The sequence below is a fragment of the Lissotriton vulgaris genome, chromosome 5 (genome assembly GCF_964263255.1).
Source record: "Lissotriton vulgaris chromosome 5, aLisVul1.2, whole genome shotgun sequence".
Lineage (NCBI taxonomy): Eukaryota > Metazoa > Chordata > Amphibia > Caudata > Salamandridae > Lissotriton > Lissotriton vulgaris.
The window spans coordinates 705,239,263-705,265,038 of record NC_141693.1 but is presented as its reverse complement, the minus strand read 5'-3'; the positions used below and the strand labels follow the sequence as shown (position 1 = coordinate 705,265,038).

Sequence of the window (25,776 nt, the reverse complement as noted above, 5' to 3'; positions counted from 1 at the left end):
CCTGAATAAAGCACAAACGTGGTTATTGTTTGCTGTATGCTTTGCAGCAGGTGCTCAACCAGCTGAGCTAGCTTATTAACTGATGTAAGGAAGGGCAGTAAAGGGTTGGCAGCTCCTAAAAATATGCCTGCTCAGACAGAGGCCGGGTTGTACGTTTCTGAGAGTGTGGCAGCGGGTGCCATGTGGGTGCGCGGGTGAGATCCGTGCATTGGCGGGCGCAGGTGACATGGCAGAGGGTGGGCAGCGCTGGAGCAAGGAGGGAAAATGTTCGCAAGCGGTGCTTTGAGGCAAACTCTTTAATGAATGAGTCCAAGACAGTGCTGCCAACAACCTTGGTGGAGATGAGACGGTGTCTCCAGAGACCTGTGGTGTGAATGTCTGCTGCATACATATTACACACCTAGAAGAGCGGAGTAAAGAGCGCACTCCAATGGATGTGTGTTCTGTGACCCGGACTGGAGGAAACTCGCACTTTATAAATGAAGCAGAGACTGGGAGTCCAACGGGCTGGGGGGTGGCGGAGGAGTGAAGTGAACCCCCCTGATGTTGCCGGTGCCTGCAGTGCTGCGCACATCACTGTATGGTGCTGGGCCAGTGTGCTGAATGCCAGGCATGTCATTGGCTCCGGGGCGTTAGGGGGTTGGAGAAGAGGTTCCCAGTATGAGGGACATTCACTGGACTTGCGGCTGGAATGTCTGCTCTTGTGCTTGCGACCATGTAATATGTTTAGCAAAACTCGAAACAAGAACTTTAAAGCGATAATAACGTTTCTAAATCTGTTTTTGCGTACCCTGTGATTTCTACATAGTATTATTTAATATAGTTTCCGGTACAGTTCACATATTTTGAGAGATGGTTTTGAAGGGTCAGGCAGCAGGTAGAGACCTTCTTGTGCACCGTCCCTCGTGGCCTGGTAGGGCGCTGGCGGAGGCGTAGTGTGACCCGCTTAGCGAGCCCCTGGAGCTCGTACAACTAGAGCCATTTCTGAAACAAGCAAAAGCGAAAGAGCTGTGCCTTGTGTGTAACCTGACACACAAGGAGCCCTGCACGCAGCTGCTCGCTCCCACAAGGCAAAGGCTGTGGAAGTGAACATTTGGCAAAAAGATGGGACATGCGCCCGCCTTTAGCCATTTGCAGGCTACAAAAACAAAGTGACCCAGGCAACAGACAACCAAATGTGTGGGGAGGAGGCAGAGCCACACTCTTTAGAGTGAGAGGGATTACAAGAAGCCTAACAGCTCAGGCTCAACCTAAAAAAGCTCTCTGACCCCAGGGAACTTGCTAGGAGGGGGTCCATGACTCAGCACCAAGGTCCAGAAGAAGGTACATGTGAGTGACCCTAAGATGGATGGTTCAGGTTCACTCCCGCAGAGTGAAAGGGAGTTCAAGGGAGACACAAACGGGCCCAGGAGTAAGGGCAGGGAAAGGGTTCCCATGCCCCTTCTGAGAAACAGGGAGGAGATTCTGGTAGGGGTGGCCAAGGGCACCCCATTTCCAGCCAGCTGCTTTCATTGTTCCCAACTAGACTCTGCCTATCCTAAGAAACCACCCACTGGTAGGCTACAGAGGTGGCCAATGTGGCCTTAGAGGTAAGTATTCCCCAGGGGTAGGCTATTATACCATGCCATGATCTCCCTTAGCTGGAGGATAGACTCAGAGACTGACTGGCCAGTGTCAGGATACATACCACCCCTGACCTGGTGGGAAGTAGAGTGTAAGTAGGTTGCCAAATGCCTGGGTAAACCTCAGAGGCCAGGGAACTCTGGTTTGCCTGAGCTCTGGCTCTTAACACTGATAGCCGCCAGTGGCTTCTGTTGGATACTGTCCTAGTTAGACAAGACAGTCTTAGTGTGGTCTTCCTCAAACTTCTTGTCTGCCTGCCTCCAATTTTGTAACTCATTTTTGCTGGTTTTAGAACTCTGTGTACTTTACCACAGCTGGACAGTGCTAAAGTGTGTGTGCTCTCCCCCATAAACATGGTAACATTGGTGAATTCCCATTTGTCATGTTTAATTTACTTATAAGTCCCTAGTAAAGGGCACTTTATGTGCCCAGGACCTATAAATTAAATGCTAATAATACTAGTGGGCCTGTAGAACTCATTGTGCCACCCACTTAAGTAGCCCTCTTACTATGGCTCAGGCCTGCCATTACAGACCCTGTATGTGCAGTTTTAAACCTCAACGTCGACCAGGCAAAGTAACCCTTTTGCCAGGCCTAAACCTTCCCTTTTCATACATATAAGACACCCCTAAAGCAGGACCTGCCTAGCCACAGGACAAGGTGCCCTGTTTTTAAAAGGCAGGACATGTACTTTTGAGTTTTACATGTCCTGGTATTGAAAAACTCCCAACTTCGTTTTTCACTACTGCAAGGCCCATCTCTCCCATAGGATAAATTGGGATTAATTTATTGCATCTTTTAAGTGTAATTCCCAATTGTGAGGGGGTAGACTTAAAGTTTAGTGTCACGGAACTCACAATTTAAAATTGCAACTAATGTTAAAGTTGGATTTTAAATTCCAGTTTAGTAAATGCCACTTTTAAAAAGTTGCATAACAAAATAAAATGATGGAAGGACTAGTGAAACATTTCAAACACTCACCCCAAGTCACAGATCTGAATTTAACCCATTGTTATTTTGCTCACTACGTCACCCCAGTTTCGACCCAGCCATATTCAAAGCAACCTTTACCTTGCTCCCCATGGGAAGAGTCCAGCCCGTACTGTCAAGGCATTTCCTCCCTGGACCGGAAACAAGCATCCTTGGACCGGTTTCAAGGTATCAACTCTTCATCAGCCAGTCTAGCTTGAATCCAGTGGTTGAGCAAGCAAGGGACTGACACATCTGGGCATACCCTTAGCCACTTAGGGCACACAGAGCTACATCACAAAATAAAATGATGGCCTGAGTGTTGAAACTTTTCAAATACTCACCCCCAGTCATGGGTCTGGGTTTAATCCATTGTTATTTTGCTCACCACATTACTCCAGTTTGGACCCAGCCATATTCAAATCAGTCTTGACCCTGCTCCTCATGGGAACAGTCCAGCCCAAACTGCCAAGGCAGGTCCTCACTGGACTGGAAACCAGCATCCTGGGACCGATTTCAGGTTTCACCCCTCATAAGCCAGACTAGTTTGAATCCAGTAGTGCAGCGAGCAAGGTACCCACGTCTGGCCATACCCTTAGCTACTTAGGGCGCACAGAGCAACATTGCAAAATAAATTTAACTGGGGTGAATGTTTGATGTATTCAGTATTTCGTCCCTCATTTGTTGCCACAGCATTTTTCACACTTTTTTGCCCAGACATGGGTCCCTTGCTCGCTGTGCCACTGGATTCAAGCTGTGTTTACAAAAAAACAAGGGAACCCAAAAGGTATGCCGCAGGGACCTTGGGCAGTATCATATTATACAAGACAGTGGTCCCTACTTGTGGACAAAATAATGTACAGAACCAATAATCATACACCTGATATGTGTTATGTCTTTTGTCCAGCCGGACAAGAAATTTATTTTAGCGTTCTAGTTGGTAAAACAAGATGTATGAACAAATTAATAACAAGTGGGCACAGCCATGACCCACAACATTCAAGACAAAACAACGAAAGGAATGGCCAAAAGGGCAAGGCAAAAGTATGTCTGTGTACTTGTAGTCAGTGTTACAGACGCAAATTCTTATAACCACACCATTGCATTTCACAATATTTCAATATCATATTGCATACGGGGTTTTTTAGGGTCGACAAGGTTTCGATGCCTTATTTACATGTGGGGCATCATCATCAGGACAAGAAATTTCATCATTGTTGTCATATACATTCATTTTATATACTATGCCTTTTATCTCATTACTGCGTGCATAACTGGGCGGGGTCCGCAGTTCTTGAAGAGATTACTAGTGACTGATAGGTATATCAATGAAGCCACGTCCAGAGTAAATGTCGTCTGGATCCAAAATGGGTCTAAGCGTAATAGCTCGATTTGTCAAGGCCGGAGGGAAACCTTGTTACAGAAGAAGACACATTCAGAACAAAAAAGAATTGTTTGTGTATCCACCTTCAGTCCCCATGCCAATACCCTGCGAAGAATGATAATCCAAAATTGGCATCTAGTTAAGGACCTTAACTGTGAACTTAACTAAACCCCTCTCTTCGCTTTTAAGAAGGAAAGAAATATTGCACAACATATTGTCAGGGCAGCATTATTCCAGGCGGAAAAAACATCAATTAGAGGAATGCTGGGGCTTCCCCCGATTCAGGGACATCGTAAATGTGGTAACTGTTTATGTTGCTCACAAACAAAAGAAGGGTCAGTGTTAACCTTCAATGGGATACATTGGAAGCATAACACATTTACCAACTGCCTTACCAAAAATGTGGTCTATGGGGTCACATGTCCTTGTCCCAAGTTGTGCATAGGGAAGACAACGCAGGAAATCCGACAACGGATAACGCAGCATAAATCCAGACTCAGAAAGGAGACACCAAATGCACAATTGGTGCATCATTGGAAGACTTACCATCATAAGGAAGAAGATCTGCAATGGACCGTAATTTCTAAAATTGAGAGCGACACCTGAGGAGGAAACATAGAAGAAAGATTGAATCAACGAGAAGCCATGCTTATAATGAAGTTTAACACCGCCATTTCAGGTCTTAATGAAATTTCAGAAATCGTGAGGAGTGATGGCTAAATTTTACATACATTTATATATCACCAAATGTATAACAAATGGCATACATAAACTGATCTCCAACACATAAGGTTCAATTAATGCATACGAGTTCTGGCAATGGTTTGGCGGCCATCCGGCATTAGTGGCTATGTGTTTAAAGGACATACAGTTATGATCAACACACCCCGTGCTGCACTTAATATTCTTTATTCTGGCGTAGTTAAAAAACACTCGTGCACGGCACCTGGCACTGGGCACGCCTTGCTTGAAATGTCGTGGCGTCCGAAGGAACGACCGGTCTCTATACTACATTGTTATAAACACAGGATGAAAAAAGCATTGTTGAAATGACCTAATCCTGGTGAATATCCCTTTAGAACTTCACTGACAACTAAAAGAAAACCGCGATCACGTGATCGCACTGTCTGCCAATAACAATGCCGGTTGCTCAAGACTGTTTGTGCACACCAGGAAATTGGATTTCGAGTGCTGGCGTCCAGAAACTTTAGGTTAGTGAATATACCGGTGACCAGATTGAGGGGCTATTTCTGTACTGTTTTCACAATAGTAATTTCAAAACCTGGCTTGCCTTTGCAGGACTCTGGAGATTGAATTGCACGCCGCCGAATATTTATAACGGAGCCAAACCTTCCAAGAACGGTAAGCGAAATGGGAAGGTACTCGCAATGGAGTCAATTTCGGACATTGTTTCAAGCCCTTATACGTATTTTATTCTCTCCACAGACTATGCCCTTAATTTCTCTGGTTTAAGGTAAGCCTTTCTGTCCTCCTGAAATAACCAGAGTCTAAGTTTATCAGTTAAGAACAAACACATAAATGTATGTCATGTCTCCCTATTCACAGTTGTCTATCGTTTTCAATACCATCTACCCTTCGAGTGCGCTTTTTCACCACATTAAGGTATGTGCGGAGCTAGGCTTGGGAGCCTTAACTGTAATTTTGAGAATGGATTTCCCAGGTTATGAGTTCTAAAAATATGTCTGTTTGTCATTGTAGATTGTTGGTCCTGAGGAGAACTCTGCATTGGGGAGTTCGAAACGCGTCGACCAGTTGTGTGGTCGTTTTGTCAAAAAATTGAAATATTTTGTTTAAATAGGTTCAATTAAGCAAGGTGTAAATATTTCATGTAAAAGCAGAAAAAATCGTTAAAATGTGAATATTGTATATATGTACATCTAAAGAAATTGATATACAGATTTGTGTCTATTTTTTTGACATTAGACCTTTAGGATTTGTACTGTTTGTGTTGGATGAATGTAGATGGATGAATGTTTTGGCCAGTGTGCAAGTTTGGATGTGTCATAAAACTGTTGGTAAATTGTTTTTTGTATTACTTGTAAATATGTTATTGTATTGATTTTGTGTCTATACACCAAACATTGGTTTCTAATGAAAATATAAGAAAAGAAAAAAACATTTCCACTAGTGTTCAAATAAATAAATAAACTAGTGACGTAAACAAAAAAACGCACCTTTATGTTTTTTTCATATAGGTTAGATTTAAAATGAATTGAACAATACCCAGTATTGGCAGTTGTTTTGTTGTTGAATAGTTTGGACTTAGCCTTGCTGGTTAGGAGTCACGACCCTGTGTCGTTTTGATTGGATTTGTAGCGGACGCTGGTTCGCGAGGTCGTTAGAGGTTAAAGTGACCCTCTTCTTCTCTCCCTCATTTTTTTCTATGAAGTTAGGACATCTCTCTTTATAGGAGGTCTAGTGTGTATACGTGTATTAACATTGTCTTAAGTGTTGCCTTTTGTGTTTTGTGTTCCAGTGTTATGTCTGAGAAAGATACGTTCTTTTACAGTGAGGAGCACATTCAAAAACTAATCAGTGAACCTCCCATCTTTGCCTCTGCTACACTTAGTGTAACAGCAAAAACTCAAAATGAGTCTGATAAATTAATCAGACTACAAAAAAAAAACAAATAAGGACAGACCTCCATGGTCACTTTTTATTTTTACATCTACGAGCTGGTACAATACCATCAGGTTTACAAATTAGAAACACTCCGATGGTGTTTACTGATGACCCTGAATACAAAAAGGGCTTCAGTGGTATTGAGACAAAATGTAGCAGAGACCCAATGGTCCTGACCATTGAGACTGCGCAGAGGCTCTCTAGAAAAGAACTAGTTGAGATTTCAGCATTGGAGTCGGCAATCCAAAACAATCAACTCATCACGGATGCGAAGGGTCTTTTAAAAAAAATAGAGAAAGAGATATTGGAATTCAAGGATTACACGGTAACCCAAAAAGGGAGCAAATTCGATCTAGATCAAAAGAACTTCTCATTAGAATCCGTTTATCCATATTTACAACCGGATTTTTATTCGAGACCAAACCAACGTCGATTTTTTCAGGATAATCAGGGGAGATCACGAAATAAATTTTTGACTTTTTCAGATACCTCATCCTCCTCCACAGGAGGGGAATCTGACTCTAGTGATACAAGAGGGAATCAAAATCAGAACCCTAGAGGTAATCAACAGAACCAACCACAGACATCTCAACCTTTTTTATCGAGAGGCCAAAGGAGAGGCAGGGGCCACAACCGCCGGCAGACGGTCTGGGTCCCACCTGGGTCCGCCGAGATGCCGCCATTGGGAGTCGGAGTGCCTCAGGGCTCTGTACTGAGCCCCACTCTATTTAACATCCTTATGACCCCTCTGGCGACACTGGCGGAGTCCTATGGGGCCCGGATCGTCTCTTATGCTGACGACACCCAGCTTCTGTTCACCTGCCGTAAGAGCGAAGAGTTCGATGGAGAAAGGATCCGCGAGTGCCTTGGGGCTGTTTTTAATTGGTTTCATCTTAACAGCCTCAAGTGCAACTCGGACAAATCCGAAATACTATTCTTCGGATGCCCATCGGAACCAGATTGGCATGGATGGTGGCCTGCTGACATGTTCCCTCCCACTCAGTCCTCTAAGTGGGCTAAGAACCTGGGAGTTAAAATTGACAACGAGCTTTCGCTCAAATCCCAGGTTTCGACTCTTACGGGAACATGCTTTGGGATCCTCAGAATGCTACGCAAGTTCTTTCCCCTTCTCTCGGAGGAACATCGGAGGATCACTGTTCAGGCACTTATAGGATCCAGATTGGACTATGCAAATGTCCTATATCTGGGTCTGCCAGAATATCTCCTCCAGCGTCTGCAGTTTACCCAAAATGCTGCCGCTCGTGCAATTTTTGGCCTGCACCGCCGCACCAGTGCCTCTAACCTCCTTGTATCCCTCCACTGGCTTCCGGTGCGGAAGAGGATACTGTTCAAGGCCATGACCCTTGCCCATAAGGCCTTGCATGGCAATGGTGCTAAATATCTTCAGAAGAGGTTGGATTTCTACCGACCTACACGATCCCTCAGGTCAGAAACATTGGCTCTGGCTCGGGTACCACGTATCAAAAGGGCTTGGCTAGGCGGCCGGTCCTTTAGATTCCTTGCTCCTCAGCTATGGAATTCCTTACCGGTGTCTCTGCGGAATACCGCGAACCTGCTTGTCTTCAGGAAAGACTTAAAAACCTGTCTGTTTTCTGGATAGTCCGTCCCCTCTTTCAGGCCCCTGTTCTTTTACTGTTATGTTTTCCAGCTTTTTCTTTGGTCTGGAGCACAAAGCGCCGGGACACTCCTTTGGAGTAGCCGTTGCGCTATAAAAGTCCCATTTTAACATAACATAACATAACATAACAACTGCCAAAACAATCAGCCATGGGAAATGCGGACACATCATCAATACTACAGGAGTTAGACCAATCACCTGTATTCAATCTATCCAACCGGAATCTAACATCAACGGAAATATCGATTCTAAGGAAGGGATTATCATATGTCCCGGTTCGCCCCACGGACTTTACAAAAATGAAAATAGAAGTTCTGGAATTCTGTAGAAAGATTAGGCTGAAAACATTTTTTGCGGACTCACCCCCCCAAACATCCACAGAGATAACGGGCCTCCGTAATAAATCTGCATTCATTCCACCAGGTTCTAAAAACCCAAAGGAGGTGATTGCGTTTGAAAAAACACTACTATCAGGAATATCATCCCATGAAAATAAAAAGCATTATGTCAAATACAACATATCTAAAAAGGAGAAAGAGGCCATCTTTTCACTAAAAAATGATCACTCGTTGGTGATTAAGGAGGCAGACAAGGGTGGCGCAATAGTCCTTTGGGACATAAATAAATACAAAAACAAGGTGAGACGTCAACTGAGTGATCCCAGATGCTATAGGTTGATCAACAAAAATCTGGTGGATGACTTACAAAAGGAACTCTTTTCTATTATTCAGGAAGGTTTTGATAGTGGCATCCTTGGTCCAAAGGAATTTTCATTCCTGCAAAACAAATACCCAAGGGCACCTTTATTTTATGTTTTACCTAAACTACATAAGGACCCAAATAATCCACCAGGCCGCCCAATAATATTGGGATGTGCATCTTTGATTGAGCCAGTCTCAAAATATATTGATTTTTTTCTAAAGCCATTGGTAGCAAATGTGCCGTCACATTTGCAGGATACCACAGATTTTTTGAATCAGATAACATCAGTACCATTCGAGGAAACAACACAGCTCATGGTTACTATGGATGTAACTTCATTATACACCCAGATACCCCAAGACCAAGCTCTGGACACTCTTACTTATTTCCTTGATCAAAGGGAGCAACCTACACAAGTACCCACTTCATTTATCATACAGCTTGCCAAGTTTGCCTTACAAAAAAATTATTTTTTGTTTGATAAAGACTTTTACTTCCAAACAAAGGGAGTGGCCATGGGCTGCCCTTTTGCGCCGGAATTGGCGATATTGTTCATAGGACTATATGAAAAGAAATGTATTTACAATGACAATCCTTACTTTGAATATATTACAAAATATCTTCGATTTATTGATGATGTTTTCATCATATGGTCAGGGTCACAAGAAAAACTGGAAGAATTCATGGTCTGGATTAACAACAGGACGGAGGATATAAAATTCAGTCATTGTTCATCTAACAAGACCATTACATTTTTGGACATAAAAGTATATGCATCAGAAGGCACATTAGGAACAACATTATTCAGGAAACCCACGGACCGGAATAAGGCCTTGCATTATACTACTTCAAATCTTAGAAGGAGAAACCCTTTATTGAAAAGGGAAGGGGTTTTCTTAGAACAGACAAAAAAAGACAGGTTCCCTTTTCGTGTAGTCTAGAGGAAGAGACATTCGTCTCTGAAGGTTTTTTTTTAGAAGGGGTTCTGTGGTGAGCCAAAACACGTATTAAAGCTGTTCAGAGATCAACAAATTTACAGTCAAATTAAAACTTCATTTAGTAAACAACATTTTGCCTCTCTCAGATCATAACATAAATTAATAAGGATGTAAACACTATTATTTATTAAAAGCAATTCTTTATTGTTTCTGTTCATACCAAGTTATTTAGAATAAGTTCAAGAATTAATTTTTTTTTTTTTTAAAGCAGTTACTGTGGCATTATGCTCCACAAACATGAGACAATTCACAGTTAAAAATAGTAATCCTTTCAAAGAAACACATTTATCATATAAAACAAAAACTTTGTCAAATTTATTACAAAACACAAATTGTCGACGCGGCGTTTCGGTGATTCTATGTCTTCACCTTCTTCAGGACAGTGTGTAAGTTAAAAATTCCAAAGAATCAAAACACAAAGGAAACATTTAATGTACTTGGTCTATGGTAGAACAGAATTTTCTTTTAAACTATACAGTCTTTACATCATATATCCTATGTTTACACCAATAGTTAACGTTCAAGCATTGCAAGCAGTATTATTGCCACCCTTTCTATTGTGAACAATTACCAAAAAAGAACAGGCCTAATCGTTATTTGTAGATCCCACAACTTTAGTTTGGTCACACCTTATGATTTACATCCCTTCGTGCCTCTTATTCTAGGGCGATAAGTTAAACGTTAACTTGTTGGTCATCTTTTTTATGCCGGTGACCTCATTTGTGACTATTTCTAAGATATGGGGTGTGTGTTTAGTTCGTACATACCTCTAGTCAAGCTGTTATTTGGTCAGTCGCTTTTTGAAGAAATTGGCGAGTTGTGACCCTGTCGGATATCTCGACTTCTGTGAGAATAGTTAGATTAAATGGGTTGTTAGATCACCTCTGACTATTTTATACGTTATTTTCAGATTTATCTTACTTTCAATTTCTTGTTACCTTGCTTTAGATGGATTTCCTCATATGTGACATGATTTTGGACCGCCTCTTCAATATTTTTTGTCAAGGGCGTGCCTATCAAGAATTCTAAATTTTAGTAGTTGCTTATGGCTTAAATCACTTATTTTTAATCTCAGTGTACATAATATTCTCCTATAGTTGTTCTAAACTTTTACGGTAGAATGGAATTTTCAGTACCTGCGATTTTTCACAGAGAAATCTGTGTCCCTGGATGATATCAACTTTCTTCACCCGATTTTTTGTTTAGATATTTCGTCTTAAGGAGCTGGGAAACACCAAAAGATAAATTTTACCACGGGGCTATAGCGGGGAGACTGACATTGTTTAGTAATCTCTCTCTAATTTTTGCTACATCCTGTGACATTTATGCTAAGAGTACCTGAGATACTTCAAAGAAGGATCTTATGCAGAGGTCGGTTTCCTTGTCCTCGCCCGGTATTTGTCAAGGTGGTAGTTCTAACCTTTTGGGAAACTGAGAAAAAGCATATGGGAACTTAATTTAAGGGTGGTGCAGGGTTATTTAATTTTAGTACTCTCTCAACCGGTTTGGATACATTACCTTAGGTTATCTTTTTTTAGGAGCTCGTACTTGCTTTTGTAGCGAAGCTTATCACAGAAGCGGGGGTAATTCTTGCTTTGTCTGAAACATAACAGACGGAATGACTATTTTAGATCTACAGTATTAATAAAAGTTAGTTTAGTCACTGGAAATCCGGGTGCGCTCTACTCTAGGATTTGGGTAGGACTGTACTTACTTGAATTCTTCCTCCTCGCATTTTCCGGGCGTGCACCTCAGCCGACTTGCAGATAGTGATTACTGGCTACTGGTGGTTTTCAGGCTTTTATAAGTCTGTTAATTAGTTAATTATGCGTAAGTTCTCGCACCTGGGGTTTCATTTGAGAAGGTTTTCGGTTCTTGGGTTGAATATGGTGGCCATCTTAGCACTGTAAGTCATTCATTGGGCGCACGTATAGTTTATTTTATCCTTGTTTACTCCAGTGTGTTTGCCCTCTTTTTCTTTATTTTAAGTTTATTGAATGCAGTTCTTTTTTACCAGATGGAGTTTATATTATGTATGTAGATGGATGAATGTTTTGGCCAGTGTGCAAGTTTGGATGTGTCATAAAACTGTTGGTAAATTGTTTTTTGTATTACTTGTAAATATGTTATTGTATTGATTTTGTGTCTATACACCAAACATTGGTTTCTAATGAAAATATAAGAAAAGAAAAAAAAATTCCACTAGTGTTCAAATAAATAAATGAACTAGTGACGTAAACAAAAAAACGCACCTTTATGTTTTTTTCATATAGGTTAGATTTAAAATTAATTGAACAATACCCAGTATTGGCAGTTGTTTTGTTGTTGAATAGTTTGGACTCAGCCTTGCTGGTTAGGAGTCACGACCCTGTGTCGTTTTGATTGGATATTATTTACATGTGGGGCATCATCATCAGGACAAGAAATTTCATCATTGTTGTCTTATACATTCATTTTATACACTATGCCTTTTATCGCATTACTGCATGCATAACTGGGCGGGGTCCGCAGTTCTTGAAGAGATTACTAGTGGCTGATAGGTATATCAATGAAGCCACGTCCAGAGTAAATGTCGTCTGATCCAAAACGGGTCTAAGCGTGATAGCTCGATTTGTCAAGGCCGGAGGCGCTATGGCGGGTAGTGCAGTCTGTAGCTATCAGACTGCCGTACCCGCCACAGCGCCTCCGGCCTTGACAAATCGAGCTATCACGCTTAGACCCATTTTGGATCCAGACGACATTTACTCTGGACGTGGCTTCATTGATATACCTATCAGCCACTAGTAATCTCTTGAAGAACTGCGGACCCCGCCCAGTTATGCACGCAGTAATGCGATTAAAAGGCACAGTGTACAAAATGTATGTATAAGACAACAATGATTAAATTTCTTGTCCTGACGATGATGCCCCACATGTAAATAGAAATCGAAACGTCGTCGACCCTAAAAAAACCCGTATGCAATATGATTTTGAAATATTGTGAAATGCAATGGTGTGGTTATAAGAATTTGCGTCTATAACACTGACTACAAGTACACAGACATACTTTTGCCTTGCCATTTTGGCCATTCCTTTCGTTGTTTTGTCTTGAATGTTGTGGGTCACGGCTGTGTCCACTTGTTATTAATTGGTTCATATATCTTGTTTTACCAACTAGAACGCTAAAAAAAAATTCTTGTCCGGCTGGACAAATGACATAACACTTATCAGGTGTATGATTATTGGTTCTGTACATTATTTTGTCAACAAGTAGGGACCACTGTCTTGTATAACTGGATTCAAGCTAGCCTGCTTGATGAGGGGTGATACCCTAAAACCTGTCCCAAGATGCTTGTTTCCAGTCCAGGGAGGACCTGGGTGGCAGTTCGGACTGGACTGTTCCTATAAGGAGCAGGGTCAGGACTGATTTGTATATGGCTGGGCCCAAACTAGAGTGGCGTAGTGAGCCAAGGAACAATGGATTTAACCGAGATCTCTTGACTGGGGTGAATGTTTGATGTATTCTGCATTCTGTCCATCATTTGTTACCGCAGCACTTTTAGAAAGGTGGCATTTACTAACTTCAGCCATTTGGTGCCTTCTGCCTTTCACTGCACTACCCTTCTGGGGAGGGTGACAGCTGACTTACTACATTCCCTGTAGACAGTCACACACAAAGGAAGGATAGGTGTGACTGGGTGGTCATCTGCATGCAGATGGCCCATCCTGCAGAGGAGGGGAGAGAGAGATGGCCCTTACACCTGAAAGGACTGTGTCCTGTCCCCACACAAATAATTGATTACCCCTCTGCAGTGTCTGGAGCCTGGCCAGGAAGGAGGGACCTCTATGTATTTTAAAGCTTTCTTTCAAGTCTCCCCCACTTCAAAGGCACCACTGGGCATTGTTACCGGACCTCTGGCACTACCAAGTAAGTGCATTTCTGGACCTGTGACTACTCTGGCAGGAAGAAGAGCTGTTGTGTTGCTAAAAGGACTGTCACTTTGCTGGACTGCTGCTTTGCTGAAGTTTGCCTTGTTGTGCTCTTTCCTCGCTGAGCAGCCCTTCTCCCTGCTGTTCTCCTGCCTGCATCACTTCAACCAAGGGTGACTCCTAGGGCTTGGAGGATTGCCATCTATTCCCAAGTTTCAGGGACATCAAAGACCTGACCATTTTAGGGTTTCATGTGTTGTTTTAGTTTTATTTGTCTTTTAACAATACCCAGTTAGAATTACAATAGAAAATCACATTGCAAACGAAAGGTTCATCAGAGATTTCCACATGGTATATTGGCAACTGTCTAAGACCAAATGAAGCAGCCCACTCCAGCATGTCATTAAGCATCTCATCGACTAGAGCACTCACAGGATTTCATACAAAGAGGACTGAGGCTCCAGAGAGCTCTCCAGTCAAATGAGTGAGCATTGTGTTAATGTGTATGCCCAATTATTACAAAGATGCAGACGTATCTTACCTGGAGATGAGGTCCCGAAATCATAATAGCACAGATCAGCAGTTCCTATTAGTGAAATGCTTCAAGTCACATTTTCTGGCAGAATTTCATATCAACTTAACCCAGTCATATGAATCTTTCTGTAATCTCACACAATCTTTGACTACTATGATGTATTGAGAGATACTAATATTTCAGACTTAAATTAATTATCTTCAGCGTAGACAAAAGATATTTGTAGCACTATTCAAAGAGATATAATGAGTGCAGCTCTTTTGGCTTCCAATCATGTTTTGAAGGCAGCTAAACTATGCATTTGGACAATTAGGAGACTGGTTCAGATGTATTACCCCCATGTAGTGTTTGAGAAAGTCTCCTGTAATTAGCTTAACATTTTCTGCGACAAAATCGACAGAAACATGAACCTGTAGTGTAGTTCCTATATTCCCAATAGGCTCTGCGCATTGGAATAACATAAACGATAGTTTAGACGTAGGACTGAAGTCGACTAGGTCTTTATTGAGTATGTTAGACTTGATTGTGAATGCCAGCTAGCTTAGAAGTCACTAGACACTTTCTTGAATAAACAAGAAGGGATTAGTTTCTGACACCCATATAACATGACAACTTTGTTCCCCAAGAATAAGAAATATATCTTTAGAGTCGCAGAAACAATAGATGGCTATTTCACTCAGTCAATCGTGCATGCTTCGTTTCACCAGGGTTTTTGCAGAGAAATAGAGAGACAGGCGTTTTCAATAAAAAAGGTTATTTATTGAGCAGTCTTCTTTCTCATGCAAGAGAAGTTAATTGCTACAATCGCAATACTTGTCATAAAGTAAAGTGTGTACAGTAAAAAGAGTATTATAAAATAATACTGTAAAAGCATGATGTGGTTTCTAAGCCATAAGATACTTAAAATAGATAAAATACATACAATGATAAATAATGACTAAAAGTACTCAACTGGTGCATCTAAAATACGCCTACACCGGTGTACCTAACCTAAGTCTAGTACAAGGGAAGAAGTAAGTGAGGTGTAGCTTGAGTTAAATAGTTTCTGCCAAGAATCTATCCAAGAATTCTCTAAAGGTCTAATGCTCTGTGCCTTGGTTATAGAATGAAGGAGGTCTTGTATCTCTCTCTCAGGACTCAATCTCCCGGTAACCCGAAAGGGTAGCAGGGAAACACTGGAGCTGGATTTCTCGGCAGGAGAAAAGACAGCGTCTCTCTCAGTGCGTCAGCTGGAGGGTCGCCTTCCTTCGGCACTCGCTACAGCAGGGCGTCGGGCAAGTAGTTAGTCGATCTGCTCCAAAACCACAGTGTGTTTGCTAGGGCAGATGTGGGTATATTTATACCTGGAAGGTGCCGAGTTTGACGTAAGGGTGGACATAATAACGTCACTAAGAACTCGTTCTTTACACGCTCCAGGTGCTCTGGGACAAATCAATACTGAAGCATGGGGAAGTCCCGTACTGCGGAAGGCTGGTTGTCTTCAAGAACTCGTTGTACTCTAGGAGCTTAGTGGAAGTAGCCATGCCGTATTTGGACTGCATTGGCTGTGTCTAAATATGGTTATGATTCTTATGCCTATATAAGGATATGATAAGTTATACCTATATAAGGGCATGAATCGGCAACATTACACTAGAGCCCTAGATACGTTTACAACAAACGTAATTTGCCACATCAGGTATCAACTAACCTCAACCCTCATCATATTTGGACACAAGCAATACACATCGGTGCTACAGAACATAAGCACTTAACGTTCAATACAATGTTGTTGGTTATCCACCCCCTGGCCTGATCTTGGTAAGACAGAACTCATCATCAAGCAGACAATGTTGTCAGTCACTAAATTCTGGCTTTTATTCTGAACAGGCAATTGCATATGGGAAATAGACTGCGCTATCATTCCAGAGGAATCAGAGACCACTTATTACTATCTTGAATTTATGTAAACCGTCATTATTGTGATATGGTGTAAAATGCTATATTTGTATGATAATGCATTTTGTGAGTCCTCGCTGCATAGAAATCTGCTGATGTTCATGTTTTGTTGTGGCATGCTATCTTGATGGTATCTTTCATTCCCCATGAAAATCAATAAACGTTAGTTAAAAAAAGGTACATTAGAGATTTCCAAACAGTACTTTTAGTGACTTTCTGAGACCAAATAAGGTAGCCTAATCCAGCATCCCTCCACTACAGCAATCACAGAATTTCTTTCAACGTGTCATGTGACTTAATATGTATACCAGGCATTGTCTATACACCTGTTTTCATTCACAATTTCGGACCACTACTGGTTATTTTGCATCACTGAAATGTCTATTAAATCTCTTTATTACCAGTCATAAGCTATTTTCTGTAACTTCCATTTACCTTCTATTGGCTTTGGGTGTTAAACTCACTCCACAAATCATCCCAATTTCCTTTCGTGGCTGCTGTAATTTCTTTCAAAGCATGCAGTCTCAAATCTAGCTACCAAGGGACATTCTCAAATCAAGTGAACAAATGAAACTGCAATACCCAGAGACATGGGACAATCAAGAGCAGGGGTTAGTCAATTTTATACAAGCACAGTGGCATTATGTTAAGTCTATGTAAAATTTTAAAATTTTGAGAAATGTATTTAGGATAACTCTGAGCCTAAGGCACTGTTCCAGTCATTTCAGGAGGGGTGAGGAATCTGCTAGAGCTCAAGCAGCCATTAGAGGAAACATAATTGGTTCTTATGATTACGTTTTAGTATTGTGATTTACCTGTTGTCTTGTGTTGCATTCCTATTGCAAATTCAACAGTTACGCTCAAAGTGTTGATGTGCATAACCAGTTGTCATTCTTGCTGGCTAGGTCGCTTTGAATGAAGAAATTGAACATTTAGGACGATCCTGTGAAAACAGCAACCTTGATGAAATAAAGAACAATTATCCAGTTCAGCGTCATTGTGTATCATATGATGAATTTAAGATGTAAGCCATTTTAGATTACATTTATAATGACATATTATTGAGCATTGTAAAAGGTTTTTGTCATTTCTATATTAAAATGTGTTTGTTCTTTAGCAAAAGTTATGTAAAATGAAATGTTCTCCAAACTTGCTTTGTAATACTTTAGTTAATAACCAAAAGCTCAAAGAATGCTAAAGGAAACCATTTGAAGGAATTTCTCAAAGTAAACTTTTTTCTTATTTACTAAATATACATATTTACAACTTGAAAGAAAATTTGGAAATTAAGGTTGAAGAAACTAAATTCAGCCCACAGTTAATGTGTGGACAAAATATGACAAGGGTTGCCTTTGAAGTGCACATTGTATACATGTAGCATTTGTCTAGTTAGCTCACTTTCATCTTAAAATCACTCTCCCATAGTTTTATTAATCTCACAACCCTTATTAAACCAATATCCCAAACCCATCATCTCACCATCTACCAACCCTCAAACAAATCCACCTAGCGCCACATCAGGAGTAAAAGGCCAGTGGACAGATGTGCTATTTAGTTTGGAAGGATGATGGGTCTCGGGCGCAGTGGCTGGTTTTTGTGAGATGGCTAGTGTAGAAAATCCGCCTTTTCTATGTGGTTACCTTGGATGTTTTGTCTCTTTGATGGACCTTTCATTTTTCCAAGTTTTAATAGTTTTAGAATTCTGTGCACTTTACCCCTGCTAACAATTAGTAAAGTGCCTTTGCTCTCCCTTTAAATGTGGTTAAATTGGCATATTCCTAATTGGTATATTTAAACTGCCCATAAAGTCCATAGTAAATGTTGTAAGATGTATCCAGGGCCTTAACGTTAAATGCTACCAGTGGACTGCACAAGCTATTCTGTTATTCAATACAGTGGCAGTGCAATCATGGCTTCAGGCCTACCATTGTAGCCTGACTGAAGCAGTGTAAAACTACAATTCGACCTGTCAAATGAAACCATTTTGACAGGTCAAAACCTCCATATTGGACATTAATAAATCACCCCTATGGAGGAGGCCTTGTAGCCCAAAAGGCAGGCTGCATGGTATTTCAAAGTAGGACATCGAAATAATTAATGTGAACATGATCTTATGGTAACTAGCACCCAAAAGCTATTTTGCACTGTGTCAAGCCTAGCTGTCCTATGTAGAAAACCAGAGTACAGACAGGGGCGTAACACAGGCCCCCGCGTTGCGGGGGGGCCCGCGCTCCAGGGGCCCCTCACTTCATCATAAATTCATTGTGTTTTTGATGGATATGTGCGTGAACAGTAACGCCAGCCAGGGGACCTCACTTCATCATAAATTACATTGTGCGCACAGCACGCGTGCGCACACCTTTGCCCTGGTCGGGCCTCAGAGGTTCGCTGTTCCTGCCAGAAAGCCTTCAGTTGGTGCTTTTCGGTTCATGTGGTGAGTAGTGATGTTCAGTTCTATTTAAGTGCAGCATAGATGTCACTCACAGCTGGAATTTAGCAAGGAAATCAGGGCATGGGCACTAGCGCGCTCCTGTCCCAGGTTGTGGGAAAGTGCGTGTTCAACCGCTGCATACAAGGGCCGGGCTGGGAACCAAAACCGGCCCTGGCAAAGTGCTCGGCCGCCCCCCCCCCCCCCCCTCCCCACTGGGGGGGTTGGAGGTGCCGCTGAGCGCTTTGCTAGGGCCGGTTTTCAGACGATTTTGTTGCAGGGCCGATTCTGCAGCTATGCTGCAAAAACGGCCCTGTAACAAAATCGGCCCCCAGGGGCTCAAAACCGGCCCCCACCCTTGCTGCGCACCGGGGGATTGCCCGGTGCCCGCTATGGCCAGTCCGGGCCTGTGCCTCTACCTGCAGAAAATGCTCCACCCCTGCAGGTTGATGAATGTTAGTTTACCAAGTGAGTCGAACTCCTAGCCCTGGGGCAGGGGAGTTCCAGAGACGAGAGAGAAAAGCGAGGAGAAAGTGAAGGAGAGAGAGAGAATATAGTGAAGGAGAAAGAAAGTGAGGAAGAAAGGAGAAGGGCTGGGTTTGAGCACTTTTCCCAGGGCTGCTTTTGGTTCCCGATCCGGGCTTGGCCACATTTAAAAAATCTCTGTGTACTGTGCAATTGCGTGGAGAAATTGGTTAAAATGTGTCTTTTGTTCACAATCTGCCTGTTTTATATTTCTAAATGTTCGAGGTAGGTGGCCGCAAGGCTGCAGAAAGAAAGAAAGGCGTTGCATCTTGGAATGTAGGTACCACCTTGCACCATCGCAAAAACACGAGAGTAACAAAAGAGGAGAAATGCAAGCTGAAATATGGGCAAACATTGCAAGTTGTGTATGAACCCTCTCAACGTATCCGCCTCGCCTTTTATTGTCTCTAGCAGAGGACAACGTGACAGCAGTAGCAACAAAGAGTGGGATGCATTAGTGGTCAAAGAAAGATTAATTTTCCCTTGGCACCCAAAGTAAAGGTGCTTTTTGTGAGTGCAGCCGTTAGTTAAACTTAAAAAAAACTCAGTCAGTCTTTACATCAGTCTTCAAAGTCAAGATTAATGCTAGATAAATTGAGCTCAGTATTTCAGTTGGTCCTGTTGGACAGCTTGCTCTCTCTGTGGCTTGGCGAGATGACTTAAAAAGTTTTGGCAAAGCCAATAAGTCTGGTATTGGCCATCGCTTGTTCTTTTGAAAGTTTCTGTAAATTTCTATTACCAAAAAGAATAAAAAAAATAATGGGCACCTCTGCTCATGCAAGCATGTGTGCGCACAACCAGCCTTCTTTGGATGTTATTGTAATTCGTTTTACAAACTTTTGAATGATGGCCACCTTTACCTGCCTTTCAGATGCACAGAAAAGGGGGTAGTCTTGGAATCCTATTTAAAGATGGCTGTCTGTGCGTATGCATGCGCAAGCACAGGCTGGCATCTTCAAATGGTTATAAGCCATTCACAAAGATCTTGCTTGGTTTTCTCAGTAAATGTGTCTGTTTTTTATCGTAAAGTAAGGTATTATAACCATACCTAACTATACGGCCACTTTAATCTTTGTTTTTTTCTGTGAGTTTCTAGTTTTATGTTTAACAAATCCCCCTAGGTGTAGCCAAGACCCGTGTCCTGGCTGTCTTGCAGCATCCCAGGGCCCGCCTTTGTTTTTCCATGACGCTGCAGTACTACCGCAAAATTACCCAGGGGGCTATGCTGAGCCTGAGGTAGTACCGCAGTAACCAATCACCACAAAATAAGAGTCTCATTTTAATTTGACTCCATGGTGTGTCCCTTTGGCATCCCCCTCAAGGGCCACGGGCCAGGGTACTGCTTTCCTGCTCCCTTTTTTATTTTTATTTGTTTTAGTCATAAAATGGAAACCACAACTTTTTCTTTATGTTGCAGCCAACCGATCAGGGGCGTAAAAATAGGCCCCTGCAGCCCCTTTGGCGCGGGGGGGGGGGGGGTTGCAGGCTTACCAATACTGGAGGGGGCCCCCTCAGCTCCTACTGATGTGAGCAGCCCCTTCAGCACATCGTGCAGGGAGGCCCTCTCACATTTTGTTAGGCCACTGGCAGCGGCTGGGGCCTGAGTATTTTAAAGTCGTCCTACCAGCAGAACTCAACAGCCTTCGAGGCTTAGTCTAAACATTATCTCTGCACGCCCGCCTGGTCCCTTAGATGGGAAATTCAATTTCAGTGGCAGAACATGGTGCCTAAGTGCGAGTGCCAGGTGAAAGTGCTAGTTGAGTGATGTGGCTGTGAGTGGAGGCTGTGAGATATGTGACTGTGAATGCAGTGTGAGAGATGTCACTGTGAATGCAGTGTGAGAGATGTGACTGTGAATGCAGTGTGAGAGATGTGACTGTGAATGCAGTGTGACTGTGAATGCAGTGTGAGAGACGTGACTGAATGCAGTGTGAGAGATGTGACTGTGAATGCAGTGTGAGAGACATGACTGAATGCAGTGTGAGAGATGTGACTGTGAATGCAGTGTGAGAGATGTGACTGTGAATGCAGTGTGAGAGGTGCGATTGCGAGTGCAGATTGAGATATGTGGTGCCGTGAGTGTACGGTGAGAGCTGAAGTTGTGACTCCAGTGTGAGAGGTGAGCCAGTCTGAGCAGAGGGTGCATTACGTAACTGCCTGAGCGGCGAGTGAACTTTGAGCCCATGTGAGTGCAGAGTGTCAGCTGAGCCGTGTGAATGCTGTGTGAAAGGGGGGCCTCTGTGAATGCACTTCAGACCTTCTGAATGCGGGGTGTGCCTCTGGGAGTGTTGGTTGAGACATGAGCTGATGTTCATGCAGGGTGAGTGGTATGTCTATGTGAGAGAGGAGTCTGTGTGGATGAAATGTGAGAGGCGTACCTATGATAGTGCATGGTGAAAGGTGAGTGTGTGACTGTGCATGGTGAGAGGTGAGCCTGTGAGTGCATGGTAAGCTTTGAGCTCTTGTAAATGCATGGGTGCCAAGATGAATGCAGGGGGATATTTGAGCCCTTGTGAATGCTTGATGAGAGATAAACCTTGCGGAGTGCATGGGGGAGGATGTTCCCATGTAAGTGCACAAGGAGGGATGTGCCTCTGTGAGTGAGTAACGGTCTACCTATGTAAGTGCAGGGTGAGAGGGGTGCCTATGTGAGCAGAGAGTGAGTAATGTCAAATGTGTGTGTAGGGTGAGTAGTGTGCCTGTTTGAGTACTGGGTGAGTGGTGTGCCCACTTGAGTGCACAGTGGGAGGCGTGATCGCCTACGTAGAGAGTGAGGCATGTGAGTTCAGGGAGAGTGTGTGACTGTGTGAATGCAGGGTGAGAGGCACTTCTGTCTGAATGCATGGGAAGAGGAGGGACTGGTTGAATGCAGAGTGAGAGACATGCCTGTGTGTAACGGATTAGCCAGAAAATTAGAATATCCTACCACTTCGAACCAAAGCTTTGATGGCACCAAGCAGGTGCAGCAAATGAGTCCAAAACACCCTAGAAGTGCTCCTCTGTCTCTTCCATCTGAGCATCTATTCATTCATCCTGTCACCCTCCCATCCACATTCTGCTAGCAATCATTTCACCTTTACATTCTGTCATCCATTCATTATTTCATCAAACTTTCAATTGCTCACCATTCCATTCATTGCCCATTTTATCAATCCATCCATCCTCTAAGATTTTCATTTACTCTACCATCTTTTCACCCTTCCTCAGATTTCCATTTACTCTGTCATCCATCCAGCCTCTAAAATTTCCCTTTACTCTGTCATCCTTTGTGGGAGAGGTGTGGCGCCGCTGCCAGGGCGACTGACGCTGGAATCTGGGGATCACAGTTCGATCCGAGGCTCCAGCGGCAGGTTAGCCCAGCACCATGTGACTCTGGGCAATAGCTTGCTTAATCTTCCTGACGGCCTCCGGCGCCTAGAGACCCTTACGGGTGAGTGTTTGTGCTTTATAAATGTGGATTATTATTTTTATTATTATCCTTTCATCCACCCATGTATCTATCCTCTCACCTACTTATCCTCTCACATAACATATGTATTTGTAGAGCCCACATTCAGCCACAAGGGTATCTTCGAATTCAATAACAGATGTTTATTGTTACCCAACTCAATGGTATACATGTTATTGATCCCAGAAGGATGAAAGTCTGAGTGGACCTGCCGGGATTTGAATCTGTGACAATGAGGTCAAACACAAGCCCCTGCAGTTGACACATTATTTCACTGAGCTACCAGACCCACTCATACACCTTTCCTCTCACCAGTGACAAAACAATAGCCCCCGCACACCCATTGGTGCAGGGGCCCAAGCTCCAGAGGGCCCCCTCCAGCACTGTGCATGAGTGGCTGGCCCCTGGCCTGAGAGTTCCTGAATGGGTCCAGAGCATGGGGGGCCCCCTCCATGTACTTTGCAGGGGGGCCCCCTCAAGTTTCGTTACACAACTGAGTACAGATTACAATCCTAATACTGTAGCTCGGGAATGGGACTAGCTAAAAAAATAATGAAACAATTATTTTAATAGTTATCACAAAATCCAATTTAATGGTGAAGTTGGATTTTTAAAACATATTAAGTAAAAGTAACTTTTTCTTCCTTGAAGCTCCAGTTTCTAATTTGCATTTGCACTCCAGCTTCTCCCAGCTACGGATTATCATTTGAATAGGTTTGAAAAAGCTGTGCAATGCCTCCCAGGAGCAACACAGTAGGTCATTGTATTTGACAGATCAACCTTAATGGGAAGGGGTTACTCCTTTGAGCTCAGCAGCAGGTTGGGTGCTATGTGCATCCTTTTTGGCATTACAGTGTCAAACCCTGCTGTTGTGTCCCAACCCACACATACACGTGGACACTGACTTCTAGTTATGAGCTCTTTATTGATGCTTCTTACTTGGTCCCCGTCCCCACTCTAACTGCCCTTTCCTGTTCCTGACCCCACCTCTTCCCCTCAGCCCACCTAGCTCCGCCCACCCCAACTACTAGACCGTCAACACTATAACATCTCCCCCCTTCTTAACAAAATAGCAAAGTGAAATTAGTCCATTTCAGCAATCAGTCTCTTTGGAGGCTGTACCTGGCGTCGTGGGCGACCCGGGGTGGACACAGCGGTCTCGACTACGGGTTCTGGTTCCATGCAGGGTGCCAAGTCAGGCGTGCCTGTTTCTGGGTGGTTAGAGTTCTCCGGCACGGAGGCAGGGGGCGTGCAGTCACGCTTCTCAGGAGGGCACTTCTTAAAGTGGGATGCGTTCCGAGTGACCCGCCTGTTCTCTGACTCCGCGGTCACCATTGTGCCGTTCTGCTGCACAACTGTAAGAGGTTCATTTTTGAAACGACAGTCAGTTTTCTGGCGCTGTTCCTGTTTAACAAGGACTCTGTCGCCCTCCTTGAGGGAAGGGGATCGGGCCCTCCGTTTGAGATCAGCATGTTCCTTCATCTTCTCCTTGTGATATCGATCTGTTGCAGCCATGTCTTTGATCTGATGGTCTGAGAGGGGCTTCCTCAGTGCGCCTTCCCAGGTTGGGATCCGAGTTCTGGGTGTCCTCCCGAGCATGAGAGTGGCAGGGCAGACACCCGTCGTGGAATGAGGAGTGGTTCGGTATGCACAGAGGACTTCATTCAATGCTGCTTGCAGGTCCTTTTTCTCGGCAGTGGCCTGTTGGAAGGTTTTCTTGATGGTGGACATGAAACGTTCAACAGTTCCATTGGCTTGTGGCCAGAGCGGGGTGACCTTGCGGTGTTGGAAGTCCATCTGTTTCGCAAAGTCACAGAATTCGTGCCCGTTGAATGGGGGCCCATTGTCCGTTTTGATGATTCTGGGAACACCCCAGGTTGCGAAGACTTCCTCAAGTACTTTGAGGGTACAGGTGGCATTGGTGGACGGGATGAATTGAGCCACTGGAAACCGGGAATATTCGTCTACAATGGCGATCACATATTTCCCTGACTGCAGGGGCCCGTAGAAATCCATTGCAACTTCTTGCCATACGCCGTCAGGTAGCGGGGTCATTTGGAGCGGTGCCGGCGGCGTGCTGGGACCAGTTAGCTGACAGGGATGACAGTCCTTCAAAGTGGCTTCGACTATTTGGTCTAGAGCGGGGAACCAGACACGCTCTCGGAGCGCCCTCTTGGTGGAGACGACCCCACGATGACCTTCATGCGCTAGATCAACTACGCCTTGTCTGAGGGTGGCCGGGATGACTATCCGGTGGTCTCTTAGAAGAAGGCCATCTTCAGTAATTGAAAGTTCGTCAGCGACGTGTCGGAATGCTTGGAGTTCACTTCTGACATCGGGGTTTTCCTCATCATCTTGCGGATGATGCCTCCACCTGTTGGACAGTATTCGCTTCATCACGATCTGCAGAACGGCGTCTTTGTTGGTTGCTTCGCGGATGGTGTCCATTGGTATGGCTGGGGGGCGAGCATGGCTTGAGACGAAGTGGATGTATTCCTCTGCTATGGATGAAGTCGGTGCTGGAGAGTCTCGGGGGTGGCGAGACATGTAGTCAGCAGGGTTGTCACCCTTCCCCGGTTTGTGAATGATTGTAAAGGTGTATTCCTGCAGCCGGAGGCCCCATCGCTCAATCCTGGGAGGCATCTTGCTCTTCGGGTTGCCGTATATCGTCACGAGTGCCTGATGGTCAGTAATGAGCGTGAAGTGCTTCCCATAGATGAAGATGTGGAAGTGCTCACACGCCCATACGACCGCCAGGCTCTCCTTCTCAGGCTGAGAGTACTTCCTTTCCGGGTCTGTGAGGCTGCGGCTGGCGTAGGCGATGATCCTCCGTTGGTCCGAGTCGTCGTCATATTGGGCCAGGATCGCACCCAGGCCTACGGGACTGGCGTCTACGGTGATCTCCGTTTTGCGTTTGGGGTTGAAGTAGGACAAACAGTCAGACGACTCAACCGCCCGTTTGATGTCTCTGAAGGCACGCTCGCAGTCTGAGGTCCACTCAAAGGGCTGGTTGGATTTCGTGAGGAGCCTCAGAG

General features: G+C 43.8%; 1 protein-coding gene across 1 annotated transcript in view; it reads left to right on the top strand.

Moving 5' to 3' along the window:
* LOC147711417 (polycystin-2-like protein 1) overlaps positions 1 to 25,776 on the top strand; it is a 3,079,390-nt gene that overhangs the window by 2,503,911 nt on the left and 549,703 nt on the right. Inside the window, 1 exon segment of the mRNA XM_086920165.1 lies at positions 17,246 to 17,364. Coding sequence (XP_086776291.1) covers positions 17,246 to 17,364 — 119 coding nt within the window.